Source organism: Zonotrichia leucophrys, chromosome 2 (assembly GCF_028769735.1).
Source record: "Zonotrichia leucophrys gambelii isolate GWCS_2022_RI chromosome 2, RI_Zleu_2.0, whole genome shotgun sequence".
In the NCBI taxonomy this organism is placed as follows: domain Eukaryota; kingdom Metazoa; phylum Chordata; class Aves; order Passeriformes; family Passerellidae; genus Zonotrichia; species Zonotrichia leucophrys.
The window spans coordinates 145401822-145425511 of NC_088171.1; the positions used below are offsets into that span (position 1 = coordinate 145401822).

The 23690-nt window shown below is 40.9% G+C and overlaps 1 protein-coding gene across 2 annotated transcripts in view; it reads right to left on the bottom strand.

Moving 5' to 3' along the window:
• Window positions 1-408: 408 nt before the first annotated feature.
• NDRG1 (N-myc downstream regulated 1) overlaps window positions 409-23690 on the bottom strand; it is a 39954-nt gene continuing 16672 nt past the window's right edge. Inside the window, exons 4-16 of one of the 2 annotated variants that reach the window (XM_064706715.1) lie at window positions 17097-17202; window positions 15583-15703; window positions 12868-12930; window positions 11263-11323; window positions 10719-10805; window positions 9504-9560; window positions 8461-8564; window positions 8020-8076; window positions 7168-7219; window positions 6359-6406; window positions 4787-4822; window positions 3432-3483; window positions 409-2262 (exon numbers count right to left, since the gene is read on the bottom strand). In XM_064706715.1, the coding sequence (XP_064562785.1) occupies window positions 1997-2262; window positions 3432-3483; window positions 4787-4822; window positions 6359-6406; window positions 7168-7219; window positions 8020-8076; window positions 8461-8564; window positions 9504-9560; window positions 10719-10805; window positions 11263-11323; window positions 12868-12930; window positions 15583-15703; window positions 17097-17202 (1110 nt within the window). In that variant the 3' untranslated portion in view covers window positions 409-1996. Of the gene's footprint in view, window positions 2263-3431; window positions 3484-4786; window positions 4823-6358; window positions 6407-7167; window positions 7220-8019; window positions 8077-8460; window positions 8565-9503; window positions 9561-10718; window positions 10806-11262; window positions 11324-12867; window positions 12931-15582; window positions 15704-17096; window positions 17206-23690 lie in introns of both variants that reach the window. The other variant, XM_064706713.1, reaches the window with a different exon arrangement.

The window sequence follows — 23690 nt, forward strand, 5'->3', positions numbered from 1 at the left end:
ATGAATGGGGAATTCATCACATCAATGGATTTAGAGATCAGAAAGGATGCAATGAGGGTGGCACCACCTCCAGTGAGGAAGTCAGACCCCAGGTCTGTGCACTAGACACTACTTTAGCCAGGGAGAGAGAAAAAAGTTCAAACAGAAAATATTACTCTATATCATGGCTCAATATTTTGCTGTATTTCTATATCCTTTAGTACTAAAATAGTCAGCAATAAAGTTGAAGAAGTGTGTGCTGTTTTCTTAGAATAGTAGGCTGGAGGAGGGAAAGCTCCAAGTACAAAAGCAGGGAATGACAGATCTGAGTAAAATCAGAAAGACTTCATTGATACAAAGGGATGACAAGAATATATTTGGACTGAAAAAGATTATTGTGCTCCTGGTAAAATATGAAGACACCAGACATTGCAAAGTTACAAATTTATTTGTTTTGAAATAAATACAAATACTTCATTAAGAAACTTTTCTTGATAGACTTTACACAATAGCTTTATTCTTTCTGGAAATTGTCTGTTCTTCCCACAAAATGTTATGGATATTCTACACAAGAGCTGAAGTTAGTCAATATAAAGTAACCTAGATGGCATTCTTCTGAACAAGCAATCCCAAAGTATTAACATTTGCTATTTAACTGCTCAGCATTTGAGCTTTTTGTCTGTGTGAGGACTGCAATTCAGCAGGTATGCACTGGAGCTGTGGAAATCCTGTCCCACTAGCTATGGAAGGACAAACTTAAGAACACCCAACTGTGACATTCTGAGTGGCAGAAAGGTATCAAGCCACTAGCTTCAAAGAAAGCAACTCAAGGAGGCTATGCAAAGATGCAGAACCAGCAGATCATGACATTTACAAAGTCATTAGACACTGCATTCCAGACATGCAGCGTTGCTGCTCCACCACTTCATGGAATACACTTTTCAGCACCAGTGAAATCTCATCAGTTTCAAATCTAGTAATTAGTGGCAGTTGAATGTACAGTATCTAATTACATGCCCATCCCACAGTTATTCATCTCTCCTGACAAAGAACAGCTGGATCTGTCTTTGCTTACAGAATTCCAAATTTATGACAATTGTGCTGGACACAAAAAAACTTGAGCTGCAAAGATAAGAAGCTTTCTGAAGGAAATATCAAGCTGTTTCTGCTTAGCTGGCATGTACAGCTACCCTACTTGTTACAACTACACCAACTTCTGCAGTTTGGTAAACCCTTTGGCCCAAGTTCCCAAACAGGAAATCCTACCTTGCTTACCAAATTTAAATCCTGTCCTCATTTGGCTTAGCAGGTTTTAGGGTCTAGGAGGGGGGAAGGAAGGAAGACTGGAACTAAATCTCAAAAAAGTGAAATGAAAAACCTTAAAGATTTAGTTCATCTCAAAGTCACATTAAGATTGCCTATTTTAGTAGTATATTATTGTACATAGGAAAACAGGCTTGAATACTAATGAATTAGAAGGCCTATAAATGCACGATACGTTAACTTCTCTATCATTTGAAGTCAAGCTATATACAATGAATTCAACTCCAGCTTCAACATGAGGCCATAACACATTTGTTTCATTTCCTCTGCTTAAAGTCATCCTTAACAGTTATTTTTTTCTCCCCCGCTTTGAAACTCATCTCAAATTGTGCCAGTTTACTTCAAGAGAAGAAGAGATAAAATAAAGGGGCTTGTAACAGCTTTGATTTTAAAGGAGGGTATTGAGCAATTCTGGTTTGACTCTGAAGTGTTTACAACCACATCAGCTTTTGGCAAGTATCCTTTAGAATTTGGCATCCACTGAAGGAGGGCACAATAGCAGCAGCTGTCTGAGACACAAGAATAACGATAGAGCAAATGAGATGCTTCTTTTCTTTGGTCCCTCTCAGACCCTGGTGAACAGAGTTCATCCTACAGAACAGCTAGAGATTAATACCAGTTATGCTTTTGTGATACACAGGGGGCATCCATCACTTTTTCACACTGTGACCAGTTTTGAACCTCCCAGAGCCATCTAACAGGACACTTCCATGGACTTGGGGCTCGATTGTTCCGCATTGCTCGCCGAGTTGGGCGTCAGCTCGATCCGCGTGTCCGTGTGGGAGCGGTTCCTGGAGCCGTCCCCGGTGTGGGAGCGGCTCCGCGTTCCCTCCCCGGTGTGGGAGCGGCTCCTGGTGCCTTCCCCGGTGTGGGAGCGGCTCCTCTGTCCGTCCAAGGAGGTGACGCTGGAGCCAGAGGCCGTGCGGGACCGCATCAGCCTGGTCATGCTGGCAGAGGGCACTGCAAGGAGAGCCTTCCATTAATGCCCTTCATTAACGCCCCTCATTAATGCCTTGCTGCATGGACATGGAAAAATGCCCTTGCCTGGCACAGACATATTTGCTGAAAAATCCTTTCCCTAGGATCTTTTCTCCTGAGAAGCTGAGAGGCCTCAGAAACGAAATGTCAACAATGATTATCTGCTGCTGTGGAATGCAACAGGTGGATCTGTGATTGGCCCATGTTGATTGTTTTTAATTAATGGCAAATCACAGTCCAGCTGTCTCAGACTCTCTGGTCAGTCACAAGATTTTATTATATTTCCTTTCTAGCTTTCTGATGATATAATTTCTTGTATTCTTTTAGTATAGTTTTAATAGATAATTTTCTTTTAATATAATATAGATCATAAAATAATAAATCAGCTTTCTGAAACATGGAGTCAAGATTCTCATCCCTCCCCTCATCCTGGGACCCCTGTGAACACCACCACACTTGCCTTCTCCTCAGTCTTAACCATCCTTGGAGGAGCCTTCATGGTGGAATAGATACTTTCAGGGTACCCTCACATGCTCCCCTGCTCCAGGCATGTGGTTAAGGAGACCAAATCACTACAGTGGAATTAGTGGCCAGGGCTGAGGGATTCAAGAAACTTTAGGGCACATTGCTGTGCCTGCAAGAATCCAGAGGGAAACGGAAGAGACTCATCAGCCCTCCCATTACTTTCCAATATTCAGCCTCTGCTGGCAGCCCAGGCTCACAGTGCATCCTCACAGCAGCTGTCTGAGGCAAATATGTGGAAAAAAACACAGCTACAACTCAAAGAAGTTTAAATGATGCTTTAAACCTCATTTAAAACCAATGAGGTTTTAAATGCTGTGTACAGTAGATGAACCTCATCCTTTGATGCCACGAGGAGACACTGTTACAAATAGCCAACCTTAACAACATTGAGATGAAGTAAAAGAGGTATTTATGGGTATAAGCTGTTTACAAAGCTCTCTACTATTTAATAACATCACTTGGTTTTCAGACTGGTTTTTGCCCAGATACAGCATGTGTTTTTTCCCCTTGAAAATGCATTTCCAAAAGGGAAAGAGTGACACATCTGAGATCAGAGACTTCTGGGTGCTTAAATGCCCAATTAACTTCAGTAGCAAGATCAGCCATTCAATAAAACCAATACTTACTGTATCCCATTCCCTGAACAAAGTATTTGAAAGCTTCAGCAAGCTTGGCAGGCTGCAAAAGAGAGGCAGAGTTATCGTAGGCAGTGCTCAGTAGGTTATATTACGATGTTACATATTCCACAGATGCTCTATTTTAACAGGGACATATTAAATATTATCTGGGTTCTTCTGACTGCATGAAAACTTCATTTATAAGAAAATTCCATCACTCCCCTCCCTAGTCATCCCCCCATTATTTTACAAAATGGATACATGCATTGGAGATCCAGGGAACACAAATGGTCTAAACCTGGCTCCAAACTTGACTTGTGCAGTTACTGAGGCAGGTGAACCAAAGTAAAACAACTGTCCTCACAAAATGTACAGAGTAGTTCATCCAGGACTGATAATTGAGTAATTCCTATCAGCAGAGAACAAATTCAGCTATTCAGAGCTGATAGTTATGCGTACAGGGCTAGAAAGCGCACCAGGCATACACCAGCACAACTGCCCACAACCAAAATTCTTGCAATGAGGCACTCCCTGTTCTTCTCTGCTAACAGTGGCCACATCAGCTTTACAGTCTCAGTTATTTCACATGAAAATATTTTTTGCATAATTCTCTGAAACACTGCAAAGAATGGACTCCCTATAACAGAAGCAATGCACATACTACCATGTGGCTTTTAAAAAACCTTTTCCCAGTTCCTACTGTTGGAGCACACACTGCCTGTATAGGGATTCAGCTGCAGGCAATTACAAATTTAGCTTTTCCTGAAGTTCACAAACACCACTTTATATTTCTTAGAAATCTGTTAAAATGTTAGATCACATTCCAAAGCTGATTTACAAATCAGCTCTTTAAGTGAAGCAACACAAGGGCATAGGTAAATTTTAACTTTGCCAGCCTGGTTTTATTAGCAGCTTGGAACTTATGCCTAAATGTGTTCTAGAAACTCCAGTTCATCAGTCAAGCTGAGCCAGGGTCTGCAATACCCTAGCATTGTTATTTCCTGTCTTCCACTTTCCTGATATATTCTATAAATAGCCCGAGTAAGGATGTTGTTAAAATGCCAGTGGTTAAGGCCTTAATCCACATTACCTTAGTAAACAGGCATAAAGTAATACCTCTGCATTCCCACCTCAGTTCTTTACTTGGTTAAGACCATCAGTGAAAATAATATCCCCTCCCAATGTTAATTTTGTGCTTCATTGCTCTTTAAAGAAAAAAGCAAGCTCAGATGACCAACTGACATCATTATTCATGAAATCATAACCATCCTTTTGGCTGACATTTGGGAACAGCAAGTACCCTACAGGAAAACACCCATTTGTTGCAGAACATGATTAGTAGGATTTCCGACAGCAAATCCTACCTGGGAAACTTGGGGGAGCCCACCACAGTCAGCCATCTGAAATGGGATGAGAACAGCCAGTTAGAGTAATGCCAGAGGAACTCAGTTGTGCTCAGGATATATTGAAATGACCTTTTCAGCTATCTGGCAGAAAAACACTTCCTTTTGTTGTGTGAGTAACATACATGTGGATGAATGCATCAAAGCAAGCTGTTAAATGTTTATAAAGTTACCACTGCACCCCAGAAAACCACAAAGGCTCTTGATGCTCAGGGAAAGCATCAGCTGGAGCTACAGATGCTTTTTGCTGGGCAGCAATTACCAGTTTCTTAGAAACCAGCCTATTAGTCCCGCTTGCAAGTTCAGCTCTGAATTCCAATAACATTACTGTGTATTGACCTGGATGACAAAGAGGGTAGGGAAAACAAACACCTAAAGCTCAGAGGTGAGAGAAAAAAGGGGAAAAATTATTTGCTGAGATTGCTGATGGCAAGCATCAGCCTGACTTGCCAAGGGAAGCAGGGAAGGCCAAATGAGAAAAGCTATCTTGAGTGCATGAAATATTTTTGGAGCATTTCATTTTTCCTGCCACTCCACCCCTCAAAGTCAACCCAACAAAAACAGTCCTGTTCCAAGGAACACTACAAGCTGAAAACAGTAGAGTTGTAAATTACAGGAAACCCCAAATCCTATCTAGGATTAGTTAGCAGAAAAACAGGCCTGCAGCAGGATCTGGCATCAGGCATATCCCTGGACTAAGCAAAGGTTGGCCACTGATAAAAAGACTGAGACCGTGTCAGATTTTAGGGTGATTGCCACACCCACATTATAGGGCAGCAGAACTCTTCAATGTTAGGAGGAAAAAAAAATTAAGTATTTTTTATTTATTCTAATTTTCACTGAGTAGCTCACTAAAGAGAGATGCAGTAGAAGCTGTTGGCAAAGCATGACCAAACTTGTTTCACTGTTTGCATGCTATTACTTCATCATTACTTCATTACAAGCTGAAGATTGCACTCATACTCTGAATGCCAAATATCAGCCAAAGCCTTTGCATGATGTTCTGCTGTTTTTAAGTGCATTTTTTCAATTTTTCTGGAAATTAGCAGTAAGATGTCCTAGACAGTACGCTCATAAAAGGCAGGTTGACCAAACTGTGGCTGATAGATTAGTTGTTGATTCACCTGACACTGCTGTTGAGAGGCAAGCACAGGAACAGAATGAACTGGTTTGCACTCCTACTCTGCTCACAGCTTTTCAAACCTTTCAAAATATCTCAAGATCATCTTTGCCAGCTCTAGTCAAATTCGTTATGGGTATGTGAAATACTGAACATTTCAACTCTCATCTCTACTATGCTAAAATGGAGGAGCTGAGAAATTCCTTGCTGTAATTCTGACACGAAGCCCCTAGTCTTGTTTATCCCACTAAAATACTCTCACCCTGAAGGAACTGTGTTTTTAAATCAGAACTGGCTTCTCACTGCATTATCAGTATTGCAACACATCACTCTAGTTCTGCTTTTTTTAGCTAATCCAACTGGTTTTATGTGAGAGGAATGTTTATTTTGAAAAGCACAGTTTTTGTTATTACCTTCAGAAGCGTGGTCCTTGTTGGGTCCAGCTTTGAGTTGCATTCAACCTATAGAAAAGAAAAGCAGCATAAGGCATTGCACACAAGATTTTAGGTATGAACTCATATGAAAACAGATCCAACACCTTGTTTTCTGGCTTAATTCAGACTAAACGGTGTGTCTTATGATTCTCTGTGTGTGTATACATATACACATCTTTAAACCCAAGTAAGTCGGCTCACATTTTTAACTGCATTTTCTCCACATTACAAACCCATACTTGGGAACTGGAGACTTTCTTTTCCCATCTGTTTCTGGGACTTCAATGGAAACAAGTGTTGTTTATCTTGTGATTTGGGGTCATCTGGTAGCGTCCCAAGTGGTGAGTAGCCATGTGGCCATGGGCCAGCAGACTGGGCATGCCCATTGAGGCACAACATTTGAAGTCATCCAGTCATCTGGGGAGAGTTATAATGGTCAAAAAGAAGCTCTTCACTTGCAGAGTGACCCAGGGCACAGCTCCAGCACCACACAGCAAGTTAAAATACCAGCAGCAGATTCCTCTCCAAAGGAAAATATTTGCGGTTCACTGCAACTGCTGTGGTGATTGTTCCTAACATGGTAGCTATTAAATAATAGTGCACAGGCAGAAGGGACAAACAGCATGGAATTAATGGCAGCTCTCCTGTGGTCTGGAAGAGGAGAGCCACTGGGCTGGACTGAAAGCCAGCAGGGCTGCAGGGTGGCAGGGGCTCTGCTGGCCTCCTGCAGCCCCTTGGCTCGCCCACCCATCCCCAGCAGGGTGACAAAGAGGGCTCGAGGTACCCACCACAGCATCCACTGCTGGGGAGCTGTCACCGACCACCAGGAGGACAGGACACCTGCAAAGAAGCACACATGAGAGGTGTTATCTCTGCCACCCAGCCCAGACTTGCCCTGAGCTGCATTTTGTGTCTTTGGAAGGGTGGGACAGTGAAGAGTGTGGAAATGATTTGGTTTGTATTCCAGGCACCTTAAAGATACATCAAATCCTGCATTGGCTGCAGATCTAGTGATATGCTCTGATTCCCTGCCTGAGAACCTGTTCTCTTCCCCAGATGGCAGCAAACCAGCCCTTGCCAGTGCTCTTATTCCTTCTTTGCTTAATAAGAAATTGAATGTGTGTATCAGCAAAGCCTCCTGCCTACCACCCCCCAGACCCCTGAGCTCCAACTTTTGGTTCTGTCCATCCAATTCCAAACAGATTGTCAGAGGAACAGAGTGCCCTGTGTATAACCATCAGCAGCTGAGCTAGGAAGGACTTCACAACTTATATTGCACAAGTTGGAGCATAAGCAAAAGACAAATGATCTATCAGTCATTCTCACTCCTGCTTTGTCTTCCTGGGAGTTTTTGTTGTTTGGTTGGTTTTCTAAATGGTTTTAAGCTGGGCTTTCTTTATTCTTGGTTGTATAAGCACAGCTCAAGTGCCTTTAGAGGTATAGTTCCATTAACTATAACACATTTCTGCATGAATCTAAACACACTAACTTTTCAAGTACTTTGTAAGCCCAAATTTTTACATGCACAGTGACAGGAACTACTTAACTTTCAATTTCAATATGTTTGCCAGGTCTGAAGAGAGGAGTTCTCCCTAATGGCAGTCCCTAACCTGCAGTAAGCTCTGAAATAAAATACTTACTGAAGGGTGACAACATTCACTCCAGGAACAGGGCGCTCAATCTCTAGGTCTCGTCGACTAAAAAAAAAATAGAGGACAAAGACTTTTAATACTCTGGAATTTTATATTCTTCTAGTTTAGGGAAAGCACAGACACATGTTAATTTAATTGACTTAATTTAATCACAATTTAATGCATTGTGGTCTCCATAACTGATGTAGAACCACACTTAGAATGAAGGATCAATGTTGTAGTTCAGTCCCAGTGTACAACCTTTCACCCCACAAATGCACAAGGTCCTTTTCCAATAAGCAAGCCACCTGATGAGATCCCTAAAGGCACTAATAAGCAGAACTTCATATTGGGGGAACATATGTAATCCCATCACACAAGAAATACTGTCTTAAAGAGCTGGCCAGACTCTTAAAAGTTTCCAGTTAGAAATCAGGTAAATGTATTTACCTGTTGTAAGAGTTGACAAAGAGATGAAGGTTGGTTTGATTCATATCATTAATGATATGCTGACGGTAAGTATGGATCAGGTCATGGTTGCTGTGAATCTCTTCCTAAAGTGGAGACAGAATTGTTCAGAACAGGGGCTGTTTTCTGAAAGGATCTGAAGACATGGCACAGTAGTTGTTGTGTATCAGACTCATAGATATGAGATGCACAACAGGAGTGCACCTTGAGGGAAGGGGCAGCTTTCAGCACCCAGTGAAGTCATCCAGAATTAATACTGGCTTCTGATTGCAGTACCACAATTTTCATTTGAAAACTCAAATTTGTCGTAATGTTTAAATCTCACAATTGCAAAACATGTTGTAGTGCAGATGGTTACAGTCAGACAAGTGTGAGGTTTTAAAACAAACAGAAGAAGATTCAGGGTAAGAAGCCTAATAAATGTTTCCAGGGTAAAGCAGATGTTGAAAGCTTACAAAAACATGTAATGTGGAACTCAATTTCACAATAGTAAATAACTAAGCTTTGAGGACTTCAATCAAACAGTTGGGTTCTAAAGTCTTTATAGATTAGTTCCTTGTTCTGCTGGAATGGAGTTTTCCATTGCATTCACTAACAATTTCAAGCACAGCAAAGTAGCCTCAAAAACAGTCCAGCACTTTACATTAAGCTTGCACTGGACTGGAGAGCACTGTTAATACCAATAACCAGCTGTCACAGAGATACAAGCATATTACATAAAAAAATCTGTGGGGTTTTTCAGCTCAGAACATGAGCATATACAACTCTTATATCATGCTTAATTGTTGGCTGCCTAGGCAGGAATCTGCCCCTATTAGAGTTGTCACAACTGAGGTGCACTTGAGTACTCAGGACACAGAAAACCCCAAGGCAGAATACTGCCCAAAATGCTGGCGGCACAAGTATGAATCCTATCTCAGTTTAATTCATCTTTTGTTGTTTGACTGAAAGCTTCTGCACTCCTCTCAGCCCCAGGAGGTAAACACAGATGACTGAATACATCAGAGAAATCTTTTGAACATTACCTTTCCAAATAGATGTGAAATGACCATGTCTGGCAAAGCATTTGTCCAACCTGAAATCTGAACAGCATGATCAATTAAGTATCTGCTATTAACACAGCCCCTGGACAAATAACACCTTCCAATTACCCATAAACAGACCAATGGATGCTCTCTCTACATATAGAATATCCTGAAGTGATATTTCCCCCCCACCCCTCAATCCTACTAAAACACCATTAGGGGTTTGAGTCATTCATATCAGATGCCTTCACTAATGCTGCTGTACAGGGAACACACTGCTAGGGGAAGAGGGAATCATTCCCTGCAGGAACACCAAGCAAACCAGCCTGGTGGGTGTCACTGAACCCCACTGCCCACTCTCCTCCCTGACAATGCAATGGAACTGGGATCAAAAGCTCACAACCCACAGTAAATGCTCCTGCTTTGGAAGGACACAAGAACATGAGGCACCTGCTGTGCTCCTGAGGTGAACAGTACTCCCCTTGAGAGGTGGAATGCAGAGGCACAGATATGGAAGAATTTAATGCACTGATGCATTGGGTGAGAATCCAAATGGGTCAGGAGGTTCATTTCAGCATAGAAAAGTTACTGCATTTCATTTAAATAAGTTTGTCTCTCACTTTATTTTGATAAATTTGATATGGGAGTGTATTTAGTAACTAAGCTTGAAAGAATGTTACATCCTGGCTCTGCAGGTTTCTCCTAGGAGTTTATTTTATGTTAGCAGCTTCTGGTTGTACAAATAATCTGTAGCCAATGCTCTTTTCTGAGTCTTTTTGGCATCTAAGACTCACAGATAATTGAAACATGGAGGATGTTGTTCTGGACATTCTTCTGTGCTCTGCTTCATATTTTGGGCTGTGTTGGTAACAAAGCCATGGACAAGAAAGCACTGAATGCTACACTACACTTGACATTTTCTTGAAAGTTGTTTCCAAAACTACCACGTCCAGGTGAACTGTTCTCCCCAGCAGTTATGAGCTGCTAGGAATTGTCCCAGTAGCTCCACTGTGCCACATGTATCTGCTTTCTCAAAGGATTTATTGTTATCACTAGCTCTGTATGAAGTTTTTTTGCAAATGGAAGAATAAACCCAAAAGGAATTAGCCCAGGATGTTTAGCATCTGCAGCCATGCCTGACATACAAGGTGGCCAAACTCCTCACATCCCACAGGCTTGCTGTAAGATTCATTTTTCTAACTTAAAGATATTTACCTTAGTTGCTGCCCAGTCCATCCAACCTTCAGCACAAGGATTTACATTAATGAGAACTAATCCCTCCACCATCTCTGGATGGTTTAACTGCAAAAGAGAAGATCTAAGATTTGTCAGATATCCTTTGCAGCTCGACAGTCAGCAAAAATTTAAATTAGCAAATTATATCATGGGGAGGAAAGTGGTAGGTCTAGCTTTATCTTGCGGAAAAGAAGCACATGTATGGAAAAAAAAAATCATTAAAGCAATTGAACTGAGCAGCTGGAGAACATTAGGATTTAACTTTTTCTCCACCCTCAGTTTAAATAGAGAACTCCCATTATAAAAACCTTCTGCAAATTAACTGGGTAGAGCCCAGGCCTTAAAATGGAAAATCTAGGTCTTCTGGATTAGCTATCCTGCAGATTGTGGTATTTCACTTAAAAGCTTGGCTTGCATGCTTAACTGGGCACAGCAGAGCAGGAATTCTCCATGGACACTATGGGAATCACAATGTGTAAGGGAAATCAGGCTTGAGGCTTTAGGGAAGTGCCACAAAACTTACAGCAAATCTGGTTAAAATGTAGGCACCAGCTCCAGTTCCCATTCCTATGATGGTCTTCAGCCTACACAGCAAAAAAACAGAAGAGACAAATGAGGAAGGGTGCTGAAAATGAAGTTACATCAGTAGCCTTCCTCTTTCACATGCCAGAGTGTATCTGCAGAGGGGAGGGCTCATGGCTGTGCACCCCCAGCCATGTCAGTGCCCCCAAGGATATTTGCAGGACCCTGGTCCTCCTGCATTGCAGGGCAGCAGCCATCCTCACTTATCTTTAAGTAAATATACTGAGCAACCACAGTACTGTTCTGATCCTGGGAGGAAATTATTAGACTCTGACAGAAAAACTGAAATTTGCAGCCTAATACAAAGCTCCCCCTCCCCAGCTGTCCAACTGGGGCACTGGATCCTCTCTAACAGGAGGCTGGCAGGGAAACATCTCCTGCTATTCAGCCACTGGGGTAATGAAGTTTAAACTTCATAACCAAACAGGGCAGAGACAAACCAAATATTTGCATTAACTGAAATCAGATTTAAAGCATCACCTTCAAGGTCATAGAAAATACATGGTAGGGAAAGCTAGACAAAACCACTGAGAAAAACAGGTTACTCAATGCTTTTAGGAAAATACCTGAGGATAGCTTTAATTCTCATTAGCAATACTAAATCAAGACTTTGTAAATACACTCCAGTTTCATTGATTTCCAAGGTACTGATGTTATTGGTCACATTTTTTGAGCAGTGCAACAGAACAGGCAACCCTGTGCCTGAAATCAGGCAGTTCAAAAAATACACATCCCCTAAGGAGGGAGTGAGGTAACCTGGTCCACAGTGCTGTAAGAGCTGCTTATAACTGTGCAATGTCTAAATTGGGGAGATGGCTCAGCCTGTGTTTGCCAAAGCTGCCTAACTCTGAATGCAAAGTTTTCTCTGCTTGTTCTAAAAACCTCTTTGAGGTCTCTCCTGCCCTCTCCATTGTGAACCAGGAGCATGAGCTCCACAGAAAATGAATTTTTCTCAGCTAAAACTACTGCTAAAGCTGAGCTTTAAGGGAGGACAAATCCCCAAACCTGGTGCAAGTAGACATCCCAGGAACACTGCCACTAGGTCTTTCAACACTGGTGACTTGGCATCTGCACTTGGTAGTAGAAGATGCTCAGGGAGGTCAGACTGACCCCCTAGAACACTCAAGCCACAGAAGCAAAACAGTAAATGTCTTCAGATGGGACAGTGCTTCTGTTTTTTTCTTGTCCTGCTTAACCACACAGGAAAACGTGGGCTGTTACAGTGGGAAGAACAGATTGTCTGTGCCCTGCCCCTGTGAGGGATATGCACACAGAATATAGGAGGAAGCCCCTAAATTAGGCTCATGGGATTTCTCCTAAGTTGCTTCCTGTTTAAAAATAACCAGACACTTCAAAAAGGGCCAAAAAAGAAGCTCTGTCAGAAACCAAGGCAAAAACAACCCATCTGTAAGAGAAGAATCCAAAAGAACCACAAGTGTATTTCTAGCAAACAAAATGCCAGACAGCCAAGCTAAAACAAATTCCTGCTCTTTCAGTGAGCCACATAGAGAGAATGAGAAAAATAAGTAAACAATTTTGCACTCACCCAAACTGTTTCAGGATTCCAGGAATCATTTCAGCCAGCTGATCCATGGAGGGATACACATACCTAAAACATGCATGTTTTTGAGGAGTTACTACACCACATCCAGCAGAGTACTCTGGCTTATTTAGAGACACAGTGATCACTGTAGAGCTAGTACCAAATGTGGTCAGCGTGAGATCACTGAATGAATGAGCTGAATTTAAATCAGGAGCAAGCACAAGCAATTTTGCAGAAATATGAGCATAATCCATATATGTATTCTATATGTTACAAGACAATAGATGTCTAAGAACAAAGCAGACTACAATGAATCTTTTCCAAGGAAAGTTTACACTTAGAACTTATGAGAAAGTTTGAACAAGAGAGATGAGTTTCCAACCACATTCACTATGTTTGTATTTCTAGTCCACCACAAAATTTTCCCAGTATTGCATAATCAGAGACCACAGAAATGCCTTCTAGATATTTGGCAAAAAACTTACATGCATGTTTTTAGGGACACAAATATTACCATAGGATAAATGAGAACAGCTTTCCATTAATATTGATGAAGAAAATGAAGGCATAAGAAAGACTATGAAGCTGATGATGAAGGCTCAATAAAAACAGCTGTTTGTTAATGCTCCTGGTCTTCTTAAATCAGAAATAAAACTTTGAGAGAAGGAGATTCTGAGCAAAATCTCAACTGAGTAGCATGTGGAAAAAAAAAAAATCTATCCAGAGTAGAGCTGGAAAACATCTGCCTAGGATGTATTTAAATCTCTCTTATACCTAATTATTCTCTAATTTAGTCTCCAAAATATAACCAAACAAAAAACACCAAGAACTGTGAAACATTTTTTCAGATTTTCTTTTTGGGAAATTAAACCTTAACATGACAAAAGCTGGTGTCACTGCAACAGCTTTGCTCAGGGAGACTTTATTGCAGCCTTTCAGTACTTTAAGGAGACCTATGAGAAAAAGGAGGACAAACTTTTCAGCAGGGTCAGTTGTGATAGGAAAAGGGTTAATGGTTTTAAACTAAAAGAGGGTAGATTTAAATTAGATCTAATGTAACCCCATATTTCTCTTCACAGAGAAAAGCAAGGCACAATTCTTCCCAAGAATATTTCTGGGTTTCACATTCTCTGAACATCAGAGAAAGAAAATACAATTCTTTTCATTTGCTGTGCCTGTGCTGTGCCAAAGTAGAATGCAATATGGAGATTGTTTACTCAAAGTGATGGGTTTTCTTTCCTTGGCCTAGCAGGGCCAAGAGTGTGTGTGTGTGTGTGTGTCAGGGCTGTTGGGTGACAGTCACAGGATTCAGTGCTGTGTGTGCAGGGTCGAGTGCTTGGCAGGTTCAGTTTTAGATGTATAGAATAATATAGTATAATAAAGTAATTAATTAGCCTTCTGATGTCCATGGAGTCCTCCTCATCATTCCTCACAGAACAGCTATAATCTAAGGAAGAAGTTTTTTTACAATGAGGATGGTAAACCCTGAAGCAGGTTGCCCAGAGAGGTGGTGGCTGCCCCATCCCTGCAAACATTCCTGATCAGGTTGGACAGGGCTCTGAGCAATCTGATCAAGTTGTCCCTGCTCACTGCAGAGGGGTTGGACTAGGTAACACGAAAGTTTCCCTTCAAAACCAAACCATGACTTTATGACTTAATTTGGGAATTCTGGTGTCCCAGTTGAAGGGCAGGTAGAGATAATACAGCTCCTTACAAGCCCACCATGATTATACCAAGTCTTTGCCAGCCCCAGAGCAGGATGGGTGCCCTCTGCAGCTGCCAACTCAGAAGTGTTAACACTCACTCAGGACACGAGGGCTAAGGCACTTAAAAGCTCATGATTTAAACAAATGCAAAGACAGGGTGACTGAAATAGCTTTGTAGGCTGCTCTGACAGACAACTGGGCCATTGCAGCTAACAGCAGCATCAGACCAGCTTAAATATTAAGCAGGGAAATAGACTGGCTCATGCACTAAGGGTACTTATAAGCTCCTTAATGCGCATTTCTTACAGAACAACTGCTCCTTGCCCTGGTTCCCTCCCCTGGCATGTTGGCTGCTCCCTTCCTCAGCCAAGCTGATTCTTGTCCAAGGGGCACCTCAAGGTAAACCTGTCCCACTTGCCCTAAACAGCTAAAGCATTTTGGCAATGGCAGTGCTTATGGCCCACAAGGTTTCCAAGAGTTACAGCATCATACATGGCGCAGTCAGGAGTGCAAAAAATCTCTCTAAAACCTTCTGTGGGGGTCATCACCCTGTTACTGCCCAACAACCTGCATTTTCCAGGTGGGTTATCACCTTAGCATCTACCATGCTGCCACTTCATAAAGAGCACAGATTTACAAGGAGGTGATATAGAGGTTAATGCCTGTCTTGTTTAGTTTTCATTCAGTATTTATATTCAGAGTGTCATTACAAAACAAGCTAAGTCAATATTTAAATTGACAAGATGTAAATATCTGTCAAGGAGATGCTTTACAAGCAGCCTAGTTAGCAGAGCTAAAACACAGAATTGCAGCCACCAAGTCTGCTGTGAACTGGCATAACAAAACAGAGCTCCCAAAACTCCACTGCTTTAGAAACAGTGTCAGGATTTAAGTTCAAAAGCCAACTACTGTGCTTGGTGCAAGTACTTTTTAATGAAACTGCAGCTCAAGATTCTTTTTTTCCATAAAGAGGGTAACTATGAGAGCATGGGCTGATTCCCTGACAACTCACCCAGCCTGGAAAGATGGTGCTCCATCCTGCTGACCAGGTGCATCCACATGGCAGACTGCAAAGTGCTGGGTGATTTCCTGCATATCCTCAAAGTTGAAGAGAGGATTGAAACATGTTTTATCTTGGGAAGGAAAAGAAAATATGACATAATTATGCTGAAGGAAATAAGTTTGCAGCTACAAAAATAATTAATCAGGTTAATGAAAAGTTGAATCAATCAGGTCAGCTAAGGTTTTCCATCTTATTTTTGTACCTACTAGAAGTATTTACTTGGTACACCTAATTCCTGAAAAAATTTTTTCTTTATGCAAAAGTTAAAATACCAACAAAATTTAGCCAAGGATATTCATCCCAGGTTTTTTCTTAGATTAAATTATCAATTTCCTTGTCTGTTTTCTTTTTTTTCTTTAATTGTGTCAACACAAATGGAGGGAAAAATATTCAAGGCTAAGATTGTGACTTGTGCTTTTGCCCAAATATTACAAGTAGAACATTATGTGATCAACTCCTGCAGCTCAAGACAAAAGCGTCTTTTTGGGATACTCAGTGCTGTAGGCTCCAGGGTTTGAGATGGTCTGATTTCTGATTTTTAAGCAATATTAATACAGGGGGAGGATTAGCACATTTTCCTTCTGGTGTGAAAAGTATCATCTTTGAGATACCTAGAAAATGGTCCAATAATCTGTGTGTTTCTGAAAGTCCTCACAAAACACACATGCAAAATCTTGGCAGAATATAAAATACTTTTAGCTCAAATCAACTTTAGAAGAATATGCAAATCCAGAACAACTTTGGAAAGGAAAAGGTGTAAATTTAAGTTACAGATTTTTCTCTGTGCTGATTCACTATAAATCAAAATTAAAGACACTTCCAGGAAACACAATGGCAATGTGTTTCCTGGAAGTGAATGAAGTGGTTTTTTTTTTTGACTTAATGGTAATATTCACCCCGTTGCAATAGCCAGCCCATAAAGATCAGCAGGTGTTTTTAAGTATTGATAACTGATTAAGAAACCATAAACTGTGTGCAACAAATAGGACTGACAAAAGAACAAACTAGGGCAGGTCTGGCTATTAACTCATCATATGACAGGTCAGATAAAAGGCACCTGAAGTTTTTTTTCCTAATGCTGGCTAAGGACACAAAGCCAGCACTCATTTCATACTGACTTGTATAAAAACCGAAGCAGCCCAAGGCTGCTGATCAGACAGGACCCAAAGCCCCAGCAGAGTTCTTTTTCCAGTCCTGTTGGCAAGATACCATCAGCCTCCCCTTCAGATTTTTACAGCATTCATATGCAATCATTGTGAACTACCAGAGATCCTTTAAACCATTCCAATTATTTCCTGAGCAAGGATAAAAAAAAATCTGAGAATTACACTTGCTGTAAGGGTTAGGTGCCATCTAACAGCTTCCAAGGCACACAAAGAAGCAAGGAGCTGGGGAGGGTTTCCCAAGCACTGCTGCTGCCTGGCAGAGCTGTCCCAGGAGCTGTGCAAGCAGACCCCACTTACGGTTGAGGCCGATGTCGTGGTAGGTGAGGATGGCCGGGCGGTTCCCGCGCGGAGTGCCGCACATGGTGACCCGCACGGAGCCGTGCACTGTCTCCACATCCTGCTCCTGCTAGGGACAACAACAGCCTGTCAGGGATTGTCCAAGTGCTCCTGCAGCAGGTCCTCATGGACCACGAGCACAGGTCCTGCCCCATGCCAGGGTCTGCTCTGCAATCCCACCCTGACACCCCCCATTCGGCTCCATGGTACATTTTACATTTGATGTCACCTCCTCCAGCCCACAGACAATTACAGAAGCACTCAAGCTGCTAGCTCTAACCAGATGCTGAGGGAACAGTTTAACAGTTTTTAACCACATTAAAAGGCAGAATAAGAAAACAAAGAAAGAAGTTTTGCTATAATGACACCTTGAATACCAAGAGCTTACAACAATGACCCTCAACATTTGCAAAAGTACAAGTCACCATGATAAAATATTTCTAATTTCTAGGAAAAGAGCTCTAGCTGAGAAAATAACCACTACTCCCCAAAGAAAGCAGCATTAAGGAGCTTGTACATGCTTATCTGCCATAAGGATTTATTACACTGTGAAGCCTTGTGATTGCAGTAGTCTCCCCCAATAAAATCAGCAGCCACGTGTGTTTGTTTTATGGGTTGTGATGTACAGACCTGAACATAAATCCAACTGTGTAAAGTTTGCTAATAGAATAAAATTACCATGACATTATTCTGATGGTTACCAGAAAAAAATATTAAAAAGTAAACTGCTGTAATTTGGCACAACAGGAATTTATACTGCTTACTGATCTTAAAGCCAAGGACACCTTCATTAACAAACCAAAGTCACCACAAGCACCATCTTTTGAATCTCTAAGTTAGATGTGAGTTACACAAAAGATGGAACAGTTTTTTGTTTCTTTTCCACTTGAATTTCAAATGAGTATAAACAATTTGGTATTTTGCCAGCATGTATCAAAGGAATCCCAAAGCAACAGTTATTTCTGACACTTATTTACAGTATGGCTATATTCACATAACAATCAAGGGATTATATAGGCAGTAGCCAGTCTTTGCATCTCCCCAGAATCCTTTATTTACAGCACAGGACACAGATATGATCCATGGCATTTAGTGCAGTGCACTGCCTACTGCTGCAGGGCTTGTTTGACTTGTTCCATGCAGTAACACTCGGAGGCAAAGTCCAAGTTAAATTCAAATCTATCCAAAATTATGCTGTAGATATCAGAGGTGCACAGCCTCTGCAAAAAAAACTTTTTAAAAGGTTTGTTTACGCTCCAATAGCTGAAGTAATAATTCAATCTAAATCTCAACTCCTTAATTTGATACAAGGAATGCACTGCATATTTTGTTGCAAATGATTCTAGGCAACACCATTCTACATTTCATCTATTTTCCTTTTAATTACACAATTACAACAGTTTTAAGTTACAAATGAAGCAGTGAATCAAGATCTATCCCCCCTTGCACACAGGACAAGTTAAGCATAGCTGCTCTCTGAACTACACCCCAAAACTCTAATTTTCAGATTCTCTGTCTCCTAAGAGGCTCATTCCTCTGCATACTCACTGCATTACTTATCAGGTAAGCTGTATCTTCCACATCTAGGACCATCCTTAGGCAAAACAGGGTGACAAATCCAGCGAGTCACACAGAGGACGGGTGGTAGGTTTTTGTTTTGCCCCAGCAGGGAACTGGGTTATATAGACAAGCTGCTCTCCTACATAGGCTTATGACTCCCATCATGCCCAGCTGGGAAACCAAAACAGACTCAATCACGAGGATGTCACTCTTAAATAGGATTTGAGCCAGGTTTGACCAGGGGAAGAATGTACTCAGAGGTCAGACATCAAAGATGAAGTAAGTCCTTGCCACACAATGTACAAAGTGCCAAATTTCTGACCTGGGATTTACCACAGTCTTTCCTATTGCTGTTTCCATCAGATTTTGAGAAGTTTAGCTTCGTTTAATGCTTTATTACCTGAAATGCTGAAACACCCCAAACTTATGCTAAATTGAATCAGAATTGAGTTCTTTCCTAAAAGCCAGGATTAAAGTTTCCAGCAAATGCAAAAGACTGAAAAATTAGTATAAGTCACAATGATTCTGATAAAAAAAAAAAACCAAGGCCTTTTAAATGTTTGATATCTAGTGTTTCCAAAGTAGATAAGAAACATTTAGTTTACAAGATTCCTACATCACCACACTAATGTTACCAAGTTCAGCTTTTGGTGGAAAATATGGTGTTTACATTATACATTGGGTGGTTCATTAACATATACTATTAAAATATAATTATAGAAAGGCTTGGGCTAGAGGGAATGTTAAATATCATCTAATTCCAACTCCCTGCTGTGGACAGGGATGCCACCCACTAAATCAGATTGCTCAGGGCCCCAGTAACATTCTATATCATTTCAATATATTTAGGTACTTTCATAATACAATAGTCCTAAAGAGATTTGCAGTGCCAGTATATAGCAATTAATAATACATGAAATTTATAATGATGGCAATTTATATTTTCCACATTCTACTTTCTTATGCTTAGCTAATTAAAGAAATAATAATTTGGCAACCTCAGCACTGTAATGAGAGTAAGCATTATTGTGTAACACACCTCCTGCTGAGTGTGGAATATTGAAATTATTTTCTCCTCAGTTAGAGACTAATAGGCATTTCATATAATCAGATTTTATTGCTAGAGCTTTCCAGTAACAACAGTGAAAAATCCAGGACTTGTTTTCTTTGTAGGGAGCACTTTCAAGATTCAGGATCAACCTCCTTCATGTATGAAAGAAAAGGTCTGATCATGGTAGACAAAACCAAACCCTTGAACCTTCACATCCCACTGACCGCCACAGAGAACTCTTACGGAACTGGAAACCTGGATCCAGTTCAAACTCAGTGTCAGCTAAAAATAGCTCAGACACAACAGGTGACCATGCTCCCAATAAGTGGCACAACACAGTCAGTTTAACAATTGCCTCAATTCCTCGTTATTGTCCCAGTGAGACTCCCCTAATTCAATAGGGTTGTGCTGTTTTCCTGTAGCACGAATTCTTAATGGGAAATGCACACAAGGTTCTAAAAAACAATCAATTCAAACCAGTTTGTTTGGTGACATCAACAACTTCACATCCCTATTGATCCTATTAAAGATCAAGAGATTTGTCTACGTGATGTAGGGATGGATGTTTTCAAAATGCAGAGCACTGAAAACAGATGGCAGCACATCCCAATCAACATCAACATTATAGTAAGAGGCTCTTCACCAACTGATTTGTATTAAAACACTATCTTGGAAAAAAATCCAAGGTACACTAATCCGATAGAAGGATAAAGACAAACACACCATCTGTTCACATCTCTCACTTTAACAGAGGTGCAGTCTTATCTCAGTGCACTAAACACACACAAAAATACTTTCAATATGTGCAATTTAAGGGAGGCTGTCTCAGTTTGGAGGAGCTGGTAGATCCTAAAATAGATTTTATTTTTGCTTCAAGTGACCTTTTAATTTTTTATGAGGTTTGAAGGAGAAGACAATTTGTTATTACACAGGAGGGCTCAGTAATTCCTTCCCCTCTACCCTGGGTAAGTAACACATGGATGGAGAAACATGTTTATGAACAAGCTGTTTTCTCAAGTACGGAATACACAACCAAAATATCTCAGCTATCTAAAAAGGAAAACTGCATATGCACACTGCACATTTGCTAAATACGTCATGTTTTATATTTTAAGTAAAATTCTGCATTCCATCAAGATTATTTTAAAGCTTTCAAATATACTTAATCCTCAATTACAATCTCATGCTTTTATTTTAATTCATGATATTATGACTGTCAAATACACCTCTCTCCTCTTGCCTTAGAACTGAGGGAAAAGCTTTGGAGCTTTTAAAGAAGATTTAAATAGCTTTTAAATTTCTAGGAGCAAGTATATTTTAAATGCTTATTACTTAAGAACTTTATTATAGTAATACCTGCATAAGCTATTTTTTCACTTTTCAATTTCTTGGAAATTAAAAATATTTGGGAGTTCAATGTGTTATTTCAATGTTGAATTTCAAAATCCCTTTGCCCTGAAGTTCTTAAGCATTTTCTCAATAGATTTTTTTTTACTCTAAAACAGAATTTCAATTCATCTTATGCTTGTTTTCTCCTAAAACCCCAAAGCCCACACTTCTTTTTTTTTTTTTTTATTAGTTAACATTTCTATTCTGAATTAGCAATATTAAGAAAAAGCTTTCCCAAAATCAGGCAGGGAGTCAGGTACATTAATAAGAATGATACGTCAGATGTAAATGTAAGTGACCCTGCTAAGGTGGAAGCCAAGAACAAAAACTTTGCAGCAGGAACTGACGCAGGTCATTGCGGCAGCTCTGCCCAGGGATCCTTCCTAGTCCGATTAGCAGGGGTCACCCTGCTCTGCTCTCACTGGTGATGCAAACCACAGCCACCCCCTTCCCTTCCCTTTCCTTCAGGGTCCCAAAGGATGAGGAAATGCACACAGCACACTGCAATGCCCCAAACCTGGGAATCCCACCCCTCCTGCCGGCTGCTCCAGCTGATTCATCTGCCCTGCAGCTCTTCCCTTCTCCATCAACAGGCAGGAGGAGGAGGAAGCAAGGCAGAAACAGATCTTTCCTGCCTATGGATACAGATGGCCACGAGTGCAGGGGACAAACTCATCTCTGCAGCTGCCACACCAGAACTTGGAGCACCAAGTTCTGCTGAGCCACTGAGGAAGCAGAGTCCTGATGGACTGAAACACAGCTGGGAGGAGGAATATGCACAGTGAGAGGAGCCAGGGCTCACTGCCTCCAAAGTTACTGAGCTAGAGACTGCACACACACATCAAACTGGAAATGCAATTAAAATGTGCTTGGCATGAAGACAACACAGGCACCCAGGGCACAGTGCCCTGCACCGTTTATCATCAATTGTCCTAAACCAGGTTTGGCCAGGAACATTCCCTGCTTGAGACACAGGAGACCTTTACTGCAATTTTCAGGGGGTGCCACAGACATCATACCAGACAAATTACTGACTGGAGGCAGCTCAGAGTTGTCAGCCCTTTCATTTCTTGTCTTGGCCATTCCCTGGTAACTTCACAAAGATTTTCCTCCAGAGAATAACCACACACATGCCTTGCAACATGTGCATTCAGAAGGGCAATATACCACTATAAAGGGCATACTCTAAAAATGGAAAGCTGTGTTTAACTCCAGTCTGTCTAGAACTGCATGTGAAGTAAGAATCTATTTTTTTCCAAATCTGACTAACTAGGTAAAATTTTACTCTTGGAGGGAAAACACGTCACAGACAGTTCTGTTCACTAGTGGCAGAAACAAAGTCATTAACTGAACACTGCTTAACTTGCTCCCAGAAGGATGGAGGAACTTGCAGTGGATATAGTGGACATCCACATCCATACACAGGCATTAAATAAGAAGTCCCATCCTGTCAAGCACCAATAACTTCCTTCCCTGGCCAGGTCCATCCTCTTCCCAAGTAGTTTATAGGAGAGGTTGCTCCCTAAGAGCTTCAGCCTCAGTCCTAAGTGACCTGGGTCCTCTAGGGCCACACAGGAATTTCTCTAATGAACTAAGCAATCAAATCTCTCATAGCAGTTCCAAACCACTTTTTCCACAAATCAACCACAAAAGAACTTCAAGAAGCACAGGGAAGGTACTTGTGGCTTTAAGGACCAAAGAAAGGTCTCCTTTGCAGTCACAATTCTTAACAAAATGCATTGAGACTTATTCCACATTTTTCTTGAACTAGAACAACTAAAGATTAAACTCTTAACAAAGATAGATCATTAAAAAAAGTAAGAGCTGGCAGAACACAGCTAAATGACAAGAACCACTGCTCTGGATTAGTGATAGTTAATCCAAAACATGGAGGGGGAAAAAAAGCAAAAAGGCTTAGAGAATTTGATCTTGCAAGTTAAAACAATCTATATATACACATGGTTTACAAACCAAGCAATTTATTCCAAGAATAGAAATGAAATATGGGTCACTTCTGGATTCTTAATCAAAAGACTGTAGTACTCCTGTTAGCAGACTTAATCTGTGATTCAATTTATTTAGACCAAGTGATCAATCTGGAACCAAACAGAAAGCTTCTCCCATGCTGTGCACAGCCCTGCCAGAAGCTGTGTGGTGACAATCTTAACTTACATTTATCAAGACCTCAGGCAGTAGATTTCATTAGAAAAAAAATAGGGGTAAGATGCAGGATTAGTGTAAACTACAGCTTTGCTGTAGAAGTATGAACCATTGAAAGGTGAAAATAAGTTCAAGATAGCTGTCTCATTTGGTTTCCAAGGAAAAGTCTCAAATTTGAGCTGCTTTTTTAAGCAACTGGCACAACATTGAATAAAAATATAGACAGTTGCTAATAAAATACCACATTCAATAAAGTAGAAAAGGGTTATTTCCTTCAAGGACCTGAACAGAGACTAGAATAATTGAATAGCTTTCCCTGGTTCTGCACAGTCTGCTTCCATTTCTACACACCTTGATAAAAATGAGACACCCAGTGAGCCTCTGTTCCCAGGACA